Raw genomic sequence first — 16,287 nt, 5'->3', positions numbered from 1 at the left:
TATAATTAGTAATTCTGTATCTTGGAGAACATAAGTCCATATTTGCCTTTAATAGAAATACAAGCATCAGCCATACGCCTAAAATCAGCGATAGGCCTGTCATACATGTATACTAACACCAAGTCTTAGGTCTCTGTGGAAAAACACTGAAACAGATGGCTATAAGCTATTGTAAACAGACAGCTTTTGTGGAAATTTACCAGCCTGAGTAGTCATAGACCTTGTAAATAGATAACCTTGGCAGATAATACCAACTTAGATAACAACAAGTGAATCATAGGCAGAGTCATAGTGACATGTCCCCTGAACCTTCACCCAGCTGGTACTCTGTTCTGAAAGATATCTATACCCGCCCTGAACATCCACACTCCCACACTCCGGTGTCATCCCCTTCCCCATGTGCTGCCTTTTTGTGTTTATAACCCCTGTGTGAATAAGTAAAAATTACAATTTGATTTTAAAAAATAAAATAAGAAAAAAAATTGCAAAAGCAAAAACAAAAAAAAGAGAAAGAAATAGAAGCATTATTATGTCCTATGTAAATAGGAAGCAATTTAGATCCCAAGGGAAACATTGAATGCAGTCTCTTAACCACATGAAAAAAATTAAAAGAACAAGGATGTCAGTGTTATTTCCTTCCAGTATGCTGTTGCTACAGATATTATCACTAAATTTTACATTATCTGCCGAATGTTGCATCAATATTTTACTTTGATACATAAATACTAGAGTAATACTAATAATTTTCATTTATGAATGGCCTATAATTGCCCACCCAGTTGGTAAACAGATTGGAGTTAACTATTAAATCTACATTTACATTTATATCACATTATAAAATATAGAGCAGAAATACCACAATATATCTTCCGCTGTGCTAAATTTTAAATGCTAGAAATCCCAATATTCTTTTAAATCACAAATTTTAACACTGTCTATTTTGTTTTTCACCTTGAAATTAATACCCAGGTGACTGTTTCAGCAACTACCTACAAGCTCTACTCATAGAAGTCCTGAATAAGGACCTCCAGCATTAGCTACTCTGTGTTTTAAGTGATAATAAGATGTCTTCATCACCCAGGCTGCTTTGCTGTTTACAAGCATTACAAACAAAGAGAAAATCCCTAGAAGGTACATCATTTTCCAGAAGCAAGTTCTAACACATGCCACAACCTTCTTCCCAGAAAAGGGTGTGTTCAGACTGAAAAGAATTCTAATGGCAACTACTAAGCTATGAATGACTACTTGTTCCTATCATTTTTTTTCATATAGTTCAGACACAGAGCTATTTTCTGGATATCAGATGGACATTAATTCTTCACAGAAAATCTATTTGTTTACCCATTCTATGTACAATACATGGCTAAGAAAGGTGAAGGAAATCTCTAACTAGTTCATTTGTTTTTCCTTCAGCCATTAACTATAGGTATTAAGAAGGAAAAACAGCAACTTTGCCGCACCAACCGTGATTTTCACTCTACTAAACAGCCTCTAATGTTTAACTAGCCACACAACGTTACCTAATATTATAATTTCAGACAATGACATGATTAGCATGACTAGCCCATCTAGCTTAGGTTAAAAGTTTCCTATCCTCTATTGTATAGGGCATGCCTAGCCATATTTTTCATTTAAACATTGGCCCATTTACTTCCCTTTGAGTGCTGCTGGGAAAACCACATGTATACTTACATTCCTCAGAGATTTACTGATGTTCTTAAGATCTAGCTGAAGAATATTTCCAATGATGGGGAGAGGTGTGGGGCCAGGAGGAAGGTGTCTTCTCTGAGAATTCTGCCTCCATAGTGAAAGGAGAAGCAGACATGTGAGAAGAAGCCCCAGAAACACACCTAGAACCATTGCTCGCTTCTCTTCTTAAGATATGACTGTGCACACAACCAAAAGCTTATGTAAGGGAGTCTGTTAACACATCTGTGAGTCTCTGATTCAGAACAGACCAACCAGAAAGAACACTTAATCTCTCCTCCCAGTGGACTTTGTTCCAATATAGTGATTAAAGGAAAGTACTGGCTCCTTTGCTCTCATTTATACCACAAGGTATTCTGTAGATTGTGGCTTAATTATAATGGGTTGGGTTTGAAAAATTAAGGTGAAAAGGTTTTCTGATATGAAGCTGCAATTGAAAAAGAAACAATAAAGGTACTTCATGATAGAAAACTGGAAAGTTGGGAAAATTCTGAATTCTCAAGTTAATGAGCACTTGAGAACTTATAATATTAGAGAAGTTTACTATTTTACATAACTGCCAAACAAAAAGAAATTTTATATTGTATAAAACATTAACTATTCTTTCACAATAATACAAAAAAAATGAGTTTTCAAATAATATGCTAACATTACAAAGACACTAACATAAAATATCAAGCAGCATATACTGTGAATGATAATACAACAAGCTTTTAATTAAACTAATGAGTATAATTTTAATCATAAGATAAATTTTAAGATAGGAACATAGATGATAATGTAATGTGTAATTATTTTTTTAAAAAAATCAGTCCATGCTAATGCTGGCTACTCTCCTGTCCTCATGCAGCAGTCTGTCCAACTTCTCACAGTTCACCTGTCTCCAAACCACTGGTATCTTCCCAGCCATCTGAACCCTGTGGCTTACTGTCACAAATCCCCATAACCCAGTAAAAGCAAAACTCCAGAGACTGGTAATTTATCAGTCAGATTCATAACAGTAAAATCTCAACTCACGAAATGCCCACTCGAAGAATTCAAAAATCAACTGATATTGATACAAGATGCCCACCTATATTTGACAAATTGTCCTACATTACGCTATTGCTCTTAAATTATATTCATAGCTACCTGTAGCTATTTCAAGCCACTTGGAAGCAATTCATCCTCTTCCTTCATCTTTCTCTGTCCTCTCCTGTCTCTCCCCTGTCCTGTCTCTCCTCTCTCTCTCTCTCTTTCTCTCTCTCTCTAAAACTCTCAGCCCTGCCTTCCTTTTTCATTGCCCAATCAGAGAAGCTAGCCTTATATTTTACCTACCCTCACCTACATATCAACAGTAATTCAAAGGATAACATTTTATATTTCAAATATGAAAAGGGACATTCTGTCAGGAAACCTATTATTTGAACACAGCTCCTAGATTTTGAGAGACTATTTCAATTAGATCTGATAACCACTGCTATTCATGTTAATTACAGATCAGAATAATTGCATCAACTAAATCATATACCACAATAGAAACTACCCTATTATACTTCCTCTGCTCTTATTATAATGCCAGAAGTACCACATTAAATACATATCTTATATTACCTCAAAGTTAATACAGTAGGATATTCTCACAAACAAAAAAATTAAAATAAAAAAGTTTTGTTCCCAATAATGCAAAAAGACTGAAACTTAGAGAACTTGGTTACAACAACTTGGAAAATCATAGGTTTCAAATGTTACTTAAGATATTTTAATTATGTCATTTTCACAAACAAAATTAAATATTACACAATAGAAAGCAAACTCAAGAGCAGAACAACTGGGTGCAATAGAAGGTGAGTGTTGTACCTCAAATATAAAAGACCCCCATGGGCTCATGTATTTGAATACATGGTTTTCTTGGAAGCATAGTTTTGAAGAACTAGGAATTCTTTAGGAAGTAGAATGTTTTCTAAGGAAAAGGTTACTTTCTTAAGGGTACTTGAGAAAGAGGTGAGGGTTAATAGCCTGGATCTACTATTGCTGTCTGATTTCTGTTCCAACAAAGTGTGGAAATTGGAGGTCTTCCAGTAAGACACTCTTGTCATCAAGCATCACCTTTCCCTATATAGTGAGCTGAAACACTTCTTTTTTTTTCCATTTTTTTCAATTTTTTAATTGGATATTTTATTTACATTTTAGATGTTATCCCCTTATCCCATTTCCTCCTTTCTCACCCAGGAACCCCCTATCCAATCAGCCCACCTGCTTCTATGAGGATGTGCCCCCCACCTACCCACCCACTCCAACCTCCCCAACCTCGAATTCCCACACACACGGCATCCAGCCTTCAGGGGGCCAAGGATCTCCTCTCCCACCTATACCTGACAAGATCATCCTCCCTTGCATATACAGCTGGGTCCCTCCCTAAGTGCTCCCAGGCAAGTGGTTTAGACCCTGGGGGCTCTGGTTGGTTGGTATGGTGCTTTCCTAGTGGGGTCACAAACCCTTTCAACTCCTGTCTTCACTCTAACTCCTCCATTGGGAACCCCTTGATCAGTTCAATGGTTAGCTGTCAACATCTTCCTCTGAATATGTCAGACTCTTGCAGACCTCTAAGGAAACAGCTATATCAGGCTCCTGTCAGCATGTACTTCCTGACATCCACATCAGCGTCTACCTTTGGTGACTGCACATGGGATGGATACCCAGGTGGAATGGTCTCCAGACGGCCCCTCCTTCAGTTTCTGTCCTACACTTTGTCTCCATATTTGCTCCCTTGAGTATTTTGTTACTCCTAAGAAGGACCGAAGCACCCCAACTTGGTCTTCCTTCTTCATGAGCTTTATGTGGTCTGTGAGTGAATCTTGGGTAAATCAAGCTTCTGGGTTAAAATCCAATAATCAGTGAGTGAATAACATTGTTGTCTCATTTGGGCAGAGAATATAGCTACATTCTGCCTATTTCATAAGAACTTGAGTAAGATTGGATTCAAAGTAATGAACTAATTTGTTTACTAAAGGAAATGTCAAGACAAGATGTGGGGCAGTGAGCTGTGAGAGGCAATTGGGTACCTGGTCAAGTAGGCCTGGAACCACAGAGACCTTCCACGGGTGGGAGGAGTTCAGCCTTCCTCCTGGGCCCCTGGCTCCTTTCACATAGCTACAGCCCTGTGCTGCCTGGAGTGAACACAGTCAAATTCCCACTACTCTGCCTCTATGAGCAGGGGCCCCAGCCCCTTGGTGTGGCAGACATGGCACACTTAATTCAATCCAACAGGACCCATGACCTCACTCATGCCACAGTCCAATAACAGGAAAGTATTTTATTTGTGGCATGCTTGCTGATCACTGTTCTTATCTAGGTCTGAGGTGAAAGAGAACAACACATGGGATAGAACTATATGAAAACATTTTGTTTTGTGGAGAAAGAGTGGGAACAAGTTTAACATAACCTGTATTTGATGGGTGACACTACTAGTGTTGAGGTAAATAGTTAAAATCAGCCACTGGTCAAACCGACTATCTAAGCTGCGGTGGCTCTGTCTAACTCAGCCTCCATGTTTTTCAGCCAGAGGCCATGTGCACACCGCAGTTAGAAACAACCAGCCAGAAACACCAGCCCTGCCACCCACGAGAGGTCAGCGTGGGAGATGGCTCTGCCAATCTTCCACACTGTCTCCGAAAGGCTAGGCATTGCACAGACCATCCTGCCATCCATGCGGGTCCAGTAGGAAAATGAGATTCTAAAGCTTAAATTATCCAAAAGCTTATATATTTGGTAATGATCGGTAACAAAATGCCCATACAATCAGAAGTATAACCCAATACCCAACCTAGATATACCAACTACCTTTGATTGCTAAAGACATATGAATATCCACCTCCATGTTCCCCTCTCTTGTTCCACTCATCTAGCTCCTCTCCTTCCTTCTCCCCCTCTCCTCCTTACTTCTCTTCCTCTCCTTACTCCTCCCACCTTAGCTCCTCCTACAACTAGTAGACTGTAATCAGAAAAGATATTGCCACCACAAATTATAATCTAGGACCTCTGCATTGAGACAATAAGAAAGATTCATTGGGAATAAGACACAATCCATAGTAGATAATAAATTATAAGAATACGATTTCACATGAAATGAGGGAATTTAAACTGAGATTTTTGCAATAGTTTTCATCTCAAAAAGCTCACTTTTGAAGCATTTTCTCATGGTGAACCTCAGGAGAACAATGATGCCACTGCATATGTGACCCAAGAATGCCTGTAGTTCATCTTGATCTACTGACAGAACCTGGTGACTTGACTTACATGGTACTAGCCTTAGAGGCATGAAATACAGAGTTATGGAGTCACACAGGCTTGTCATAAGGTGCCAAACAACTTCTCACACAAAGTAATGTGTGTTAGAATAGAATTCTATACACTAAATAATAAGGACACCATTATATTAAACTGAGAAGGAGAACCACATGTAGTAAGGAAGACATAATGCTGTTGGAAATGCCAATACTTTGGGACATTTGCTGTAAAAGGCTCTAAACATAAGTATGTAGATGAGTCATGAGAGTGATAACAGACAATGTAGAAGACAGACATGAATGTTTGTGGCTACCCTAAGCTGTCAAAAACTGATTCCATCCTGAGCCCCAGATGTTGGACATTGAGTTGCAGAAATTTTTGATATCCTACTGGATTTCATTCTTGCTTTGTTCTCTTCTTTCCCTTCTCTGCTGCCATTCCTCCCTTTTGGAGTGGAAATATTTACTGTTCTTCATGCCATATCAGAAGCATGTAACTGGGCTTTTATCTTACAGAGTTTCTGTTAACAGATTGCCTTTAGTATCAGAAGAGATTTTAGACTTTGGACTACTGAACACTGTATAGACTATAGACTATACAAATCTGCAAGAATTTTGTGAGTTTCAATGAATGAATTTTGAATTATGAGACAGCCATGATTATGGGGACCAAGGTAGGAAAGATTGTTAGAATGGGAAAGTATTCTTCATGTCTGTTTTCTATACTATATACTTCATAAACTTATGTGTTTGAACCCTAGTCCATAGCTGCTAACAGTGTTTTAGAATTCTGTGAGAATTAAGCTGTAAAGCTTTCCTGAAAAATTAGAGGACTGTGGATTGGCATTTACGATTTTGTTCTTTGCCCCACTTCCTGTCTGCTCTATATTTCCTGTTCTACTCAGATGTAGGAAGCCACATGTACTCTCCTCCAAGATGACATTAGTCTATCAAATTGTAACTCAAAGACCTCATCACTTAAGTTGCTTCATATCAAATATTTGATCACACACCAAGAAAAGCAGCCTATACAATGGAGAAAGAAGTATATTATTCATTGGAAAAAAGCATGCAACTACCATAGTATTTTACAGACACAAGCAAGAAAAAATACTTAACAGTCATAAGGATCTAAGGATCTCTAGGATATAAATTTCACCATCATCAATGACAATGCTGAACAAAAACTAGAATTTTGTAAATACATTATTAAATGTGATCAACATGAATCATTTTAGTTAATTCCAAATAAATGATTTTTTACTAAATGTTATACAGAGCTAAACAGAGAATTCTCAGCAGAAGACTCTAATGGCCAAGAAACACTTAAAGAAGTTTTCCATGTCCATAGTCATCAGGGAAAAACAAATCAAAAGTGACTCTGAGATTCCACCTTACATGCATAAGAATGGCTAAGATCAAAAATTCAAGTAACAGCATATGATAGCGAAGATATGAAGCTAGGAGAAGGCTGCGCCATTGCTGGTGGATGGGCATACTTGTACAACCACCCTGGGAATCAATTTGGAAGTTTCTCAGAAAATTGGGACTAGTTCTACCTCAAGATCCAGCATATACCAAGAAGATGTTCCACTGTACCACAAGATCATTTCCTCCACTATGTTCATAGCAGCTTTATTTGTAATATCCAGAAACTAGAAACAACCCAGATGCCCCTCAAATGAAGAATGGATACAGAAAATGTGATGCATTTACATAATTGAACACTACAAACCTACTAAAACAAGGGCATCATGAAATTTGCAGGCAAATGGATAGACCTAGAAAATATCATCCTGGGTGAGATACCACAAACTCAAAAGAACACACATGGTATGTACTCACTTACAATTGGAGAGTAGCCATAAAAAAAAAGAATACCCATGATACAATCCACACATCCAAAGAAGCTAAATAAGAAGTAGAATCCAAGGGAATATGTGTGAATCTCACTCAGAAGGAAAAATAAAATAGTTATCTTAAGTAGATGGAGTGAGGGAACTGGGTGGGAGAGAGGATTACAACAGTGGGTTATGGAATGGATCTGATATAAGTAGACCCAAAGAGAGAGGATCAGGAGAATGAACAGAAATTGGCAAGGGAGGTAGAGTGGGGATGGGGGCATCTCTAGGAGGTACCAGAGACCTGGGATGGGGGAGGCTCCATGGTGTCTATGAGGATGGCTTCAGATGAGACTCCTAGTAGTGGGGAATATGTAAACCAAAGTGGCCACCTCCTATAGCCAACAGGACTCCCAGTGGAGGGATAAGAACAACAGCCCACCCACAAAATCTTTGACACAAAATTTGTCCCACATACAAGAAGTATAGGGACAAAGATGTCATAGAGACTAGGAGAATGGTCAACCAATGACTGGCTCAACTTGATATCCATCCTCTGGGCAAGAACTGATCCCTGACACTCTTGATGGTACACTTTTATGCTTGCAGACAGGAGTCTAACATAATTGCACTCTGAGAGGCTCCAAAATAAAACAAAAGCAGAGAGCCACAACCAAACACTAGACTGAGTTTTGGAATTATTATAGAAGAGGTCTGGGCGGGTTGAGGAACCCTAAGGGGTTAGGGTCTCCATAAGAAGACCATTATATTGAAGTAACTTGTACCATTGGGGGCTCCCAGAGGAAACCAATGAGCATGCAAAGGCTGGACCAAAACATACACAGGAACATATAAAGCAGGTATATAGTGTTGTCAACAACTGAAGAGGGGGCTTACCTTGATTCTCTTCCCTGCCTCTGGTTCTTGCTTCCCTATCTGAGCTGTCTTGATTGTCCTCAGCAGGAGAGGATTTACCTAGTCCTGCAGTGACTTGACATGTCAAGATTCATTTTGCCATAAAAACTATACCAAGTGTCTGTTAAATTCTTGCCAAAGCAATTCTATGCACAAGGGTTTTCCACAAGACAGCAATCATTGCTTAGACACAACCAATAATTTGGATAAAGACTGCGCTGGTCTAAAAGACCCTTGCTTCTCCAGTCCCTGCCAAGGAATTTCCACTTGTGTGAATGCCCCAGAAGAAAAGGGCTTCCTGTGTCAATGTCCTCCTTGGTGCAAAGGGCTGAACTGTGAAATTGCTACTAATTCCTGGGGAGGAAACACCTATCAACATGGAGGCACCTGTCATAAAGACTGTGGGTCTGTTTTGCCCCGCTGCTGCACAAGGTCATTGGGAAGGCTAAATGTGGAGAGCTTGACTGTTTCCCCAACATCGCAGGAATGGTGCTAGGCTTTAGAAGAAGCACTGAGGCACCACTCTATGGGTTGTGAAAATGCAGTATTGGATGGAGGAAGCTGAATTGGGGTTCCCAGAACCCAAGAGACACAGTCATCAGAGGAGTTGGGAACCAAGTATTGAGGGTCCATGAGCCCTCAAGGAGGCTGGGACTGAAGGATCGCAAACCCTGGACACCTAGGCATCCTTGAGTCTAGCAGAGTCAGGGGCAGAGTCTGGGGCCAGCAGGCTGAGGTTGTTGTCTATCCTGGAGTGAGAATGGAAGCTCTAGCTTAGCTCAGAGGTGATTGTCCTTAGGTTGGCTGTGGTTGTGGCTGAAAGCACAGAGATGCCTTCTCCAGAGGCTTTCAACTATTGAAAGCCCTCTCAACGTTCCCAATGGTAATTCTTAATAAAAGAGACAGTCCATAGTTCTAAACTAATTATTGACAGTTCATCGTGGAAAATGGATGCATACCAACATCTCAGGTTGGACTCAAGATTAAATACCTTTTGCAGGGAGGAATATCTGAGAAAAGGAGCTTATTGACTAGACCCTCAGGGCCTCTAGGCATTTCACAGCATAGAGAACTCTGTTCTGGGTCTATGTGACTATAGATCATGTTTCTTTAAGTGGAAATGTGGCACATCTTCAAGGCCAGGAATCTAGCAGGGAGTGGGGAGGCATCTCACTCTGAGTCTCTGCAGTCTCAGACCTGCTCTGTCTACCAAGCTTCTCAGTATGGTTTGCCATCCCACAAATACTGTGAGCACCATATTTGTATATGCCCTGCTGGATATGCTGGAAGGGCCTGTGAGACAGATCACAATGAGTGTGCTTCCAGAATTTACCAAAATGCGGCTGTGTGCCAGGATGGAATCAATGACTTACTACTCCTGCTTCTATGTGCCTGGATACAAAAACAAATATTCTGACTTGGAAGTGGATGAAAGCGTTTGTGGTCCCTTCATGGATGAGGCTATATGCCTCAATGAGATAGGAGTATACACATGTGTCTGTCAAGAGTATTCTGATGTGAACTGTGGGTTGGAAAATGATGAATGTGGATCCCAGCCATATCTACATGGTGCCATGTGTCAGGATGTTCTTGGGGGTTACTTCTCTAGTTGTGCACTAGGATTCCTTGGAGACCACTATGAACTCAATTTTGATGATGTTCTAGTCAACCACATCTCCATGGAGGTCTGTGTGGATGGAAGAAACAACAACCACTGGAACTGCACAAGTAGAGGATTCACAGGGACATATTGTGAGATTTTGATGCCTCATTGTTGATTAAAGCTTTGTCACAATGATACAACATGTGAAGACATTGTCTGGGCAACAGCAGGATATTAAAGATTAGTCGTGGTGATGATCTAGTATTATCAGAAACCGACACCTTGACCCAGAACAATGACATGAACTTTTAATTAATAATTCCATTTATTTTGAATCAACCAGAGCAAAGATGACTCTCAGTTGAACTCTTCTGTATTACACTCATATTAATAACCCAGCACATGTCTTAGTACAGTGCACAGTCAATACAAGTGCTACAGACTCAAGGGGACAGTGGACAGATTTGCATGATAACTCAGGGAAACCTACTTAAGAAAGGTAAATGTTCAATGGATTGTGGGAGAATGAAGAGATGTGAGAGGAGAAATGAGAGAGATATCCCTAACAGTGGGAAGGATGTGGGAAGTGACCCCTGAGAAGTCACAGACACCAGCAGCAGCATATGTGTTCTGCTTTAACGAGGAATGAAGTACAGCTGGTATGAAGGTGGTACACAGCCAAATGTATTTGTCAATGGGGTAGTGTCAATGTCCTTTATATCAACGAAAGATTTCAGGTTAAAATTCTGTACAATAGTGGTCAGAAGCAGAAACAGCTCCATGCGAGCCAGGGCCTCTCCCACACACATTCGCTTTCCTGAAAAACAAAAACAACACAGAGGTTTCCCTCCTTAAAGCAGGTTCCAAACTATTGTAAATGTAGTCAGTTAAGTTTGATTCTTAATGGTGGATGGGTCAAATACAGAAAGAATACAAGGACTTTTAAACAGAGATGAACACAACCGTGGGCACAAATGTTGTCTACTTAATATCTGATTTTAACAGGTACCTATCATTAGTAAATATTTATTATAAGCTCTACTAACAATTTATATAGTATAACTTCCCTTTGAGCTTTTAAATTGACACCAATCTTCTAGAAACCCATTTATTTCACTGTTTTAGTGGCTCTAGGGGGAGTATTAATGTGATTCATATACTATTTTCTATTTTTGCCTATGGGATAATAAAGAGCCACAAAATATGTTTATATTCAGAGTATTTCAAATTTACCTGTCCATATCTATGACTTCTTCACTTTAAATGTATCCCCTGAATCTGCCCAGAGACAAGATGGAAACGATTTAGCCTGGACATTCACAATTTCTTTCTTGTCTGATATTCAATGCCAGGCTCAACCCTCCTCAGCTCCATTCGTAGCTTACTTCCCCATGCTGCAATGCTATGAGGAAAGCTTCAAGCCTCAACAATTGTCTCAGATACTTTCCACAAGGACCACAGTCTGTGCCATATCTTTTTCTTAATTCAAATTATTTTATTCATTTACATTTTAGTCATTGCCACCCTTCAGTCCCCCCCTCCAACAGTTCCTCTTCCCATTCCTTCTTCCCCAAGACACTGTCCTCCCCACTAGACCTCCCCCTTCACTGGGGTCTCAAGGCTCTAGAGAATTAAGTGAAACTTCTCACACTGAGGCCAGACCAGGCAGACCACTGCTACATATGTGCACCGTGATCAAGTAGGCTTCATCCCAGGGTTGTAGGGATGGTTCAATATACAGAAATCTGTCAATGAATGCACTATATAAACAAACTCAAGGAAAAAATCATGATCATCTCATTAGATGTTGTAAAAGCCTTCAACAAAATACAACAGCCTTTCATATTAAAAATCCTGGAGAGATCAGGAATTCAAAGCACATACATAAACATAACAAAAGCAGTATATGGCAAACCAACAGCCAATATCAAATTAAATGGAGAGAAACTAGAAGCTGTCCCACTAAAATCTGGGACAAGACAAGGTTTCCCACGATCTCCCTATCTATTCAATATACTACTCAAAGTGCCATTTCTTTATGATACTACATAGTCTCCTGAGATAAGAGATACTGATCCCCAAGGCTTCCTCTCTATTCCTGCTTCTCCAGCAACATGGGCCACTTGAACATTGTGCTGTGTCATCTTTTCCTCCTTTCCCAGATATAAGTTTGTTTAAAGGAAGGGCTCAGTCTGTCACATATGAGAATGTACAATGCAGACCCACATCAAAGTCATAAAACCACATGCCAAAAATGAATGTGACTATGTGTGCAGAGACTCAGCACAGAATGGAACAGTGAGACTGAACATCCAAGGTAAAGAAAACTCCAGAGGCTCTGGGAACACCACTGAGTGTCTTTCCACATGCCCAAGGTCTTTCTCAGCCTTCATTCCTGTCAAGTTCTAACAGCAGAACATGTCTGCTTCTGTACTTTGTACTTCTGGAACAGTTCCCTCCCTCCTCTTATTGTCTTATTTCTTTGCTCCCTGTGAGTTAGCCAACTTTCCACTGCCCTGTCAGAATAGTCCTGTGGGTATGAAAGAGCAGGAGGTGAGTAATCTCCCTCCTGACTTCCCCAGGAACCCAAGCTTGCCTCTCTCACAGCACTAATCCAATTGGATTACAGTGCCCTGTTGACTACCAGCTTCCCAAACTCAGAAGTAAGTTTCCTCAGAGCCTAGTCTCTATTATATTCCCTAAAGCACTTGGGTTCCCAGAGCTGTCTAAGAATGGATTGAGATACTTTTCTCATGCAGCTGAGAAAAGTAAATGCAGTTCACTTCCATGAGAACTGCATAGGAAGGATAGAAGTATATGCAGAAGCAAATTTCAAATGACCTATATTCTAGCTTTCCAGATTCAAAAAATAGGCTGGATGTTCTCAAAGTCCCACTAATGAGGATGTGTCACAGTCAAGGAATATGCATGGACATTGGAAAAATTGCTCCTGAGGAAAGACAAAGAGCAAAAGCACCCATCCTTGATGACATCCTAGATGATCCATTGTATCTCAAAGTTGTATCTTATGGAATCAGGCCCGACAGCAAATGTCTGTCGTGCCAAACATTCAGACAGCTTAGACAAAATCTTGAGTTCAGGCATCCTGGATTACCCAAAACAACATAGTGCCTGTCTTATACCTGAAGTACAAATAGAAATACATCTTATTTACCTGCTGAGAAAGGCATGAAATAGTCACTCCTCTTAAAATTCCCATGCTCATCCAGAAAATGGCCAGGGTCAAATACTTCTGGGTTGGGAAATTCTTTGTCATCATGGAGCACAGAAGTCAAGGATGTTATTAAGTCTGTACCCTGAAAATAACACATAAAAGTATGTTATTTAATGAGGGAAGGGTTAACAAGTTGACTCTGAGGGTAAAGGCACTTGCATGCAAGCCTGACAACTTGAGTCTAATCCCCAGATCCCAGAAGGTGGCAGGAGAGAACTAACTCAAACACGTGGTCCTCTGACCTATACACACAAACACACACACACACACACACACACACACACACACTAAATAAATGTAAAGCTTAACAATGAAAGAAACGTGGTGTTATCATGGCTGCTTTTCCACATTGTCTTAGAAATTCTCATTCATGGAACGATAAAAAAGAAGACTATAGCCATTGAAAGTATCTCTTTAAAAGTGAGGGATCAATAAAGTTTCCCCCCAAAAAAGAAACTATCTCTCCACCAGACCGAAATAAAATTCAAGGGAGTTCTTCAAAGTGAAAGAGATATCAGCTTATAAGAGAAACATGAGAATGTATGGAGCTCACAAGTGACAATAACTCACAGAATGATTCAACAGTCTCTAACATTGTAAAAGAATAAAATGCAAATCATTCATCTCCTTACTATGAATGACCTAAAATGAGTAAAAAATAATTGTTTATATATGTTCAAATGTAGTCAGTATAAGAAAATGGAAGATATGGTATCAAAATCAAATCATGGGGTCATAATTCAGTGCAATAACACATGGTTGACATGTGCAAGACCCTGAGTTCAACCCCCAGCACTAAAAAGAAAGAAAAAGAAATGCAGGAAGGATAAATTTTCAAAGTACAGATGAGTATGGTGGCACATGTCTGTAGGTTAGCACTGGGAGATGACATAGAGGAATCATGTGAGCTCAAATGACTTAGAACCACATCAGAAATATGGTGAGACATTGACTCAAATATTAAAAGTAGGATAGGCTAGAGTATACATACAGAGTTTTTATTATTTTCTTTTTCCTTTTTTGTTGCTATTTATTTATGTCTTTTTTAACTTTAACAGCATGTTAAGTTGCCACTTCAACACAGCTTGTAGAAATCAAAGTATGTTTGTTTAATTTTTTCTTAGTTATTTCATTTATTAAAATAGGTTTTCTTATACAAGGCAAAAATATACAATAGATATTCACAAAAAAAAAATAAGGAATCAAAACACAGTTGTTGAGTAAATCACATTGCCACTGAAGAACATTTAAAAGAGAAATAAAAAAGCTATAATTAGACCAAAAATGACACTTGGAAACCAATGTTTATCAATGATTGCCTAATTCTGAAAAGATGAAATTCTCAAATTAAAAAGAAACACACCACAAGAGACTCAATGTTAAAATTTAAAAAAAAAAACAAGCAACTAAAAAGACAGACAAAAATAATAGCCATATTGTTAGTTTAATTCAGTTATATGGATGTATACAAACTGAAAGAGATGAAGCAGGTTGATATAGGCAGTGGAATCCAAATAAAGCAGAAGTAACCATAATTAGATAAAATATATTTTAAGACAAAATCAGAAAAAAAAGAGATGAAGATGGTCACTATACAATAGTAAAAAGGTGAATTCGGCCTTTCTCATTTTGTGTTGGTGTAGACTTAGAATCATATTTTTAATTCAGAGACTACAAGATAACTAACATACAGTGTCAAAGGAATAAGCTTACCTTGGGAATTACATAATTTCTGAATTTCACATTACAAGTAGCTGCACGGGGCACATTGTTGGGAACAAGGTCAATGTATCTCTGGATCTCGTGCACCATTGCATCTGTGTAGGGCATGTGGGTCCTGTCCTGCATGCAAGGACTCCTGTGTCTGCCAATCACATGATCAATCTCTTCCTGGACTTTAGCTAATAGAACACAATTAAGAAAGGGTACATTTGTCATAGGAATTCAAATCTATATGAAGTGTGATAAAGGTATCAGGACACATGCATATTTAGAATTAGACAATTATTATTTTATAACACACAAATTCCCCCCACAACTTAGGCATTAAGGTTAATCTGTGAAAAGAGGTACATTATTGTATAGAATAATCAACACATAGAAATGATGAAATGTTTCAATATGTACATGTGAATTCTAATAATTACTGTCTCACTGGGAAAAACACAAAATAAGAATTAATTTAACATCTAAATAATATCAATGCTTTACACTTGAATCGTGGAGCTGGAAGGTTATTTTAGTGGTGAAGAGCACTGGTTTCTCCTCCAAAGGTCTAGATTTAATGCCTAGCACCCACAGGTAGCCCACAGATGTCTATAACTCCAGTCCTAGAATCAATACCTTCTTCTGGTCCCTATGAGAACCAGACATGCGCATGGTTCACAGACATATGTGTAAGCAAAACACCCATACATATAAAATAAATAATAAACATTTCTAATTAAATACTAAATGTTTGTGCATATGTGAAACTTACAATCCTTTTTTTTTCATCTTTAAATTTTCCAAAGGCATTCACTTTGAAACATTCTAGAAGTTTTGTCTGTAGTTTCTGTTCATATTTGTATATAATAACTATTTCTATTGTTTAATTATACAATTTCTGAGTAGTTTTACAGTAGAGATGAAATACATTCCTATGACCACTTTACACAAAATATTGAAAGACATGCATATACATGTTTACACAGACAGACAGACAGACAGACAGACAGA

At 38.9% G+C, this 16,287-nt stretch overlaps 1 protein-coding gene and 1 pseudogene across 1 annotated transcript in view; both read right to left on the bottom strand.

Annotated features, from left to right (window-relative positions):
- Window positions 1–1,860, bottom strand: part of LOC114626148 — a 30,000-nt pseudogene extending 28,140 nt beyond the window's left edge.
- An 8,927-nt stretch (window positions 1,861–10,787) lies between these two features.
- LOC114626150 (cytochrome P450 2C55) overlaps window positions 10,788–16,287 on the bottom strand; it is a 30,416-nt gene continuing 24,916 nt past the window's right edge. Inside the window, exons 7-9 of the mRNA XM_028773496.1 lie at window positions 15,283–15,470; window positions 13,510–13,651; window positions 10,788–11,151 (exon numbers count right to left, since the gene is read on the bottom strand). Of these exons, the coding sequence (XP_028629329.1) occupies window positions 10,970–11,151; window positions 13,510–13,651; window positions 15,283–15,470 (512 nt within the window). The 3' untranslated portion in view covers window positions 10,788–10,969. The remainder of the gene's footprint in view (window positions 11,152–13,509; window positions 13,652–15,282; window positions 15,471–16,287) is intronic.

Source organism: Grammomys surdaster, unplaced genomic scaffold, assembly GCF_004785775.1.
Source record: "Grammomys surdaster isolate TR1022 unplaced genomic scaffold, NIH_TR_1.0 229, whole genome shotgun sequence".
NCBI classification, from domain to species: domain Eukaryota; kingdom Metazoa; phylum Chordata; class Mammalia; order Rodentia; family Muridae; genus Grammomys; species Grammomys surdaster.
Note: the sequence above shows the minus strand (reverse complement) of the source record. Positions and strands in the feature narration are given on the sequence as shown.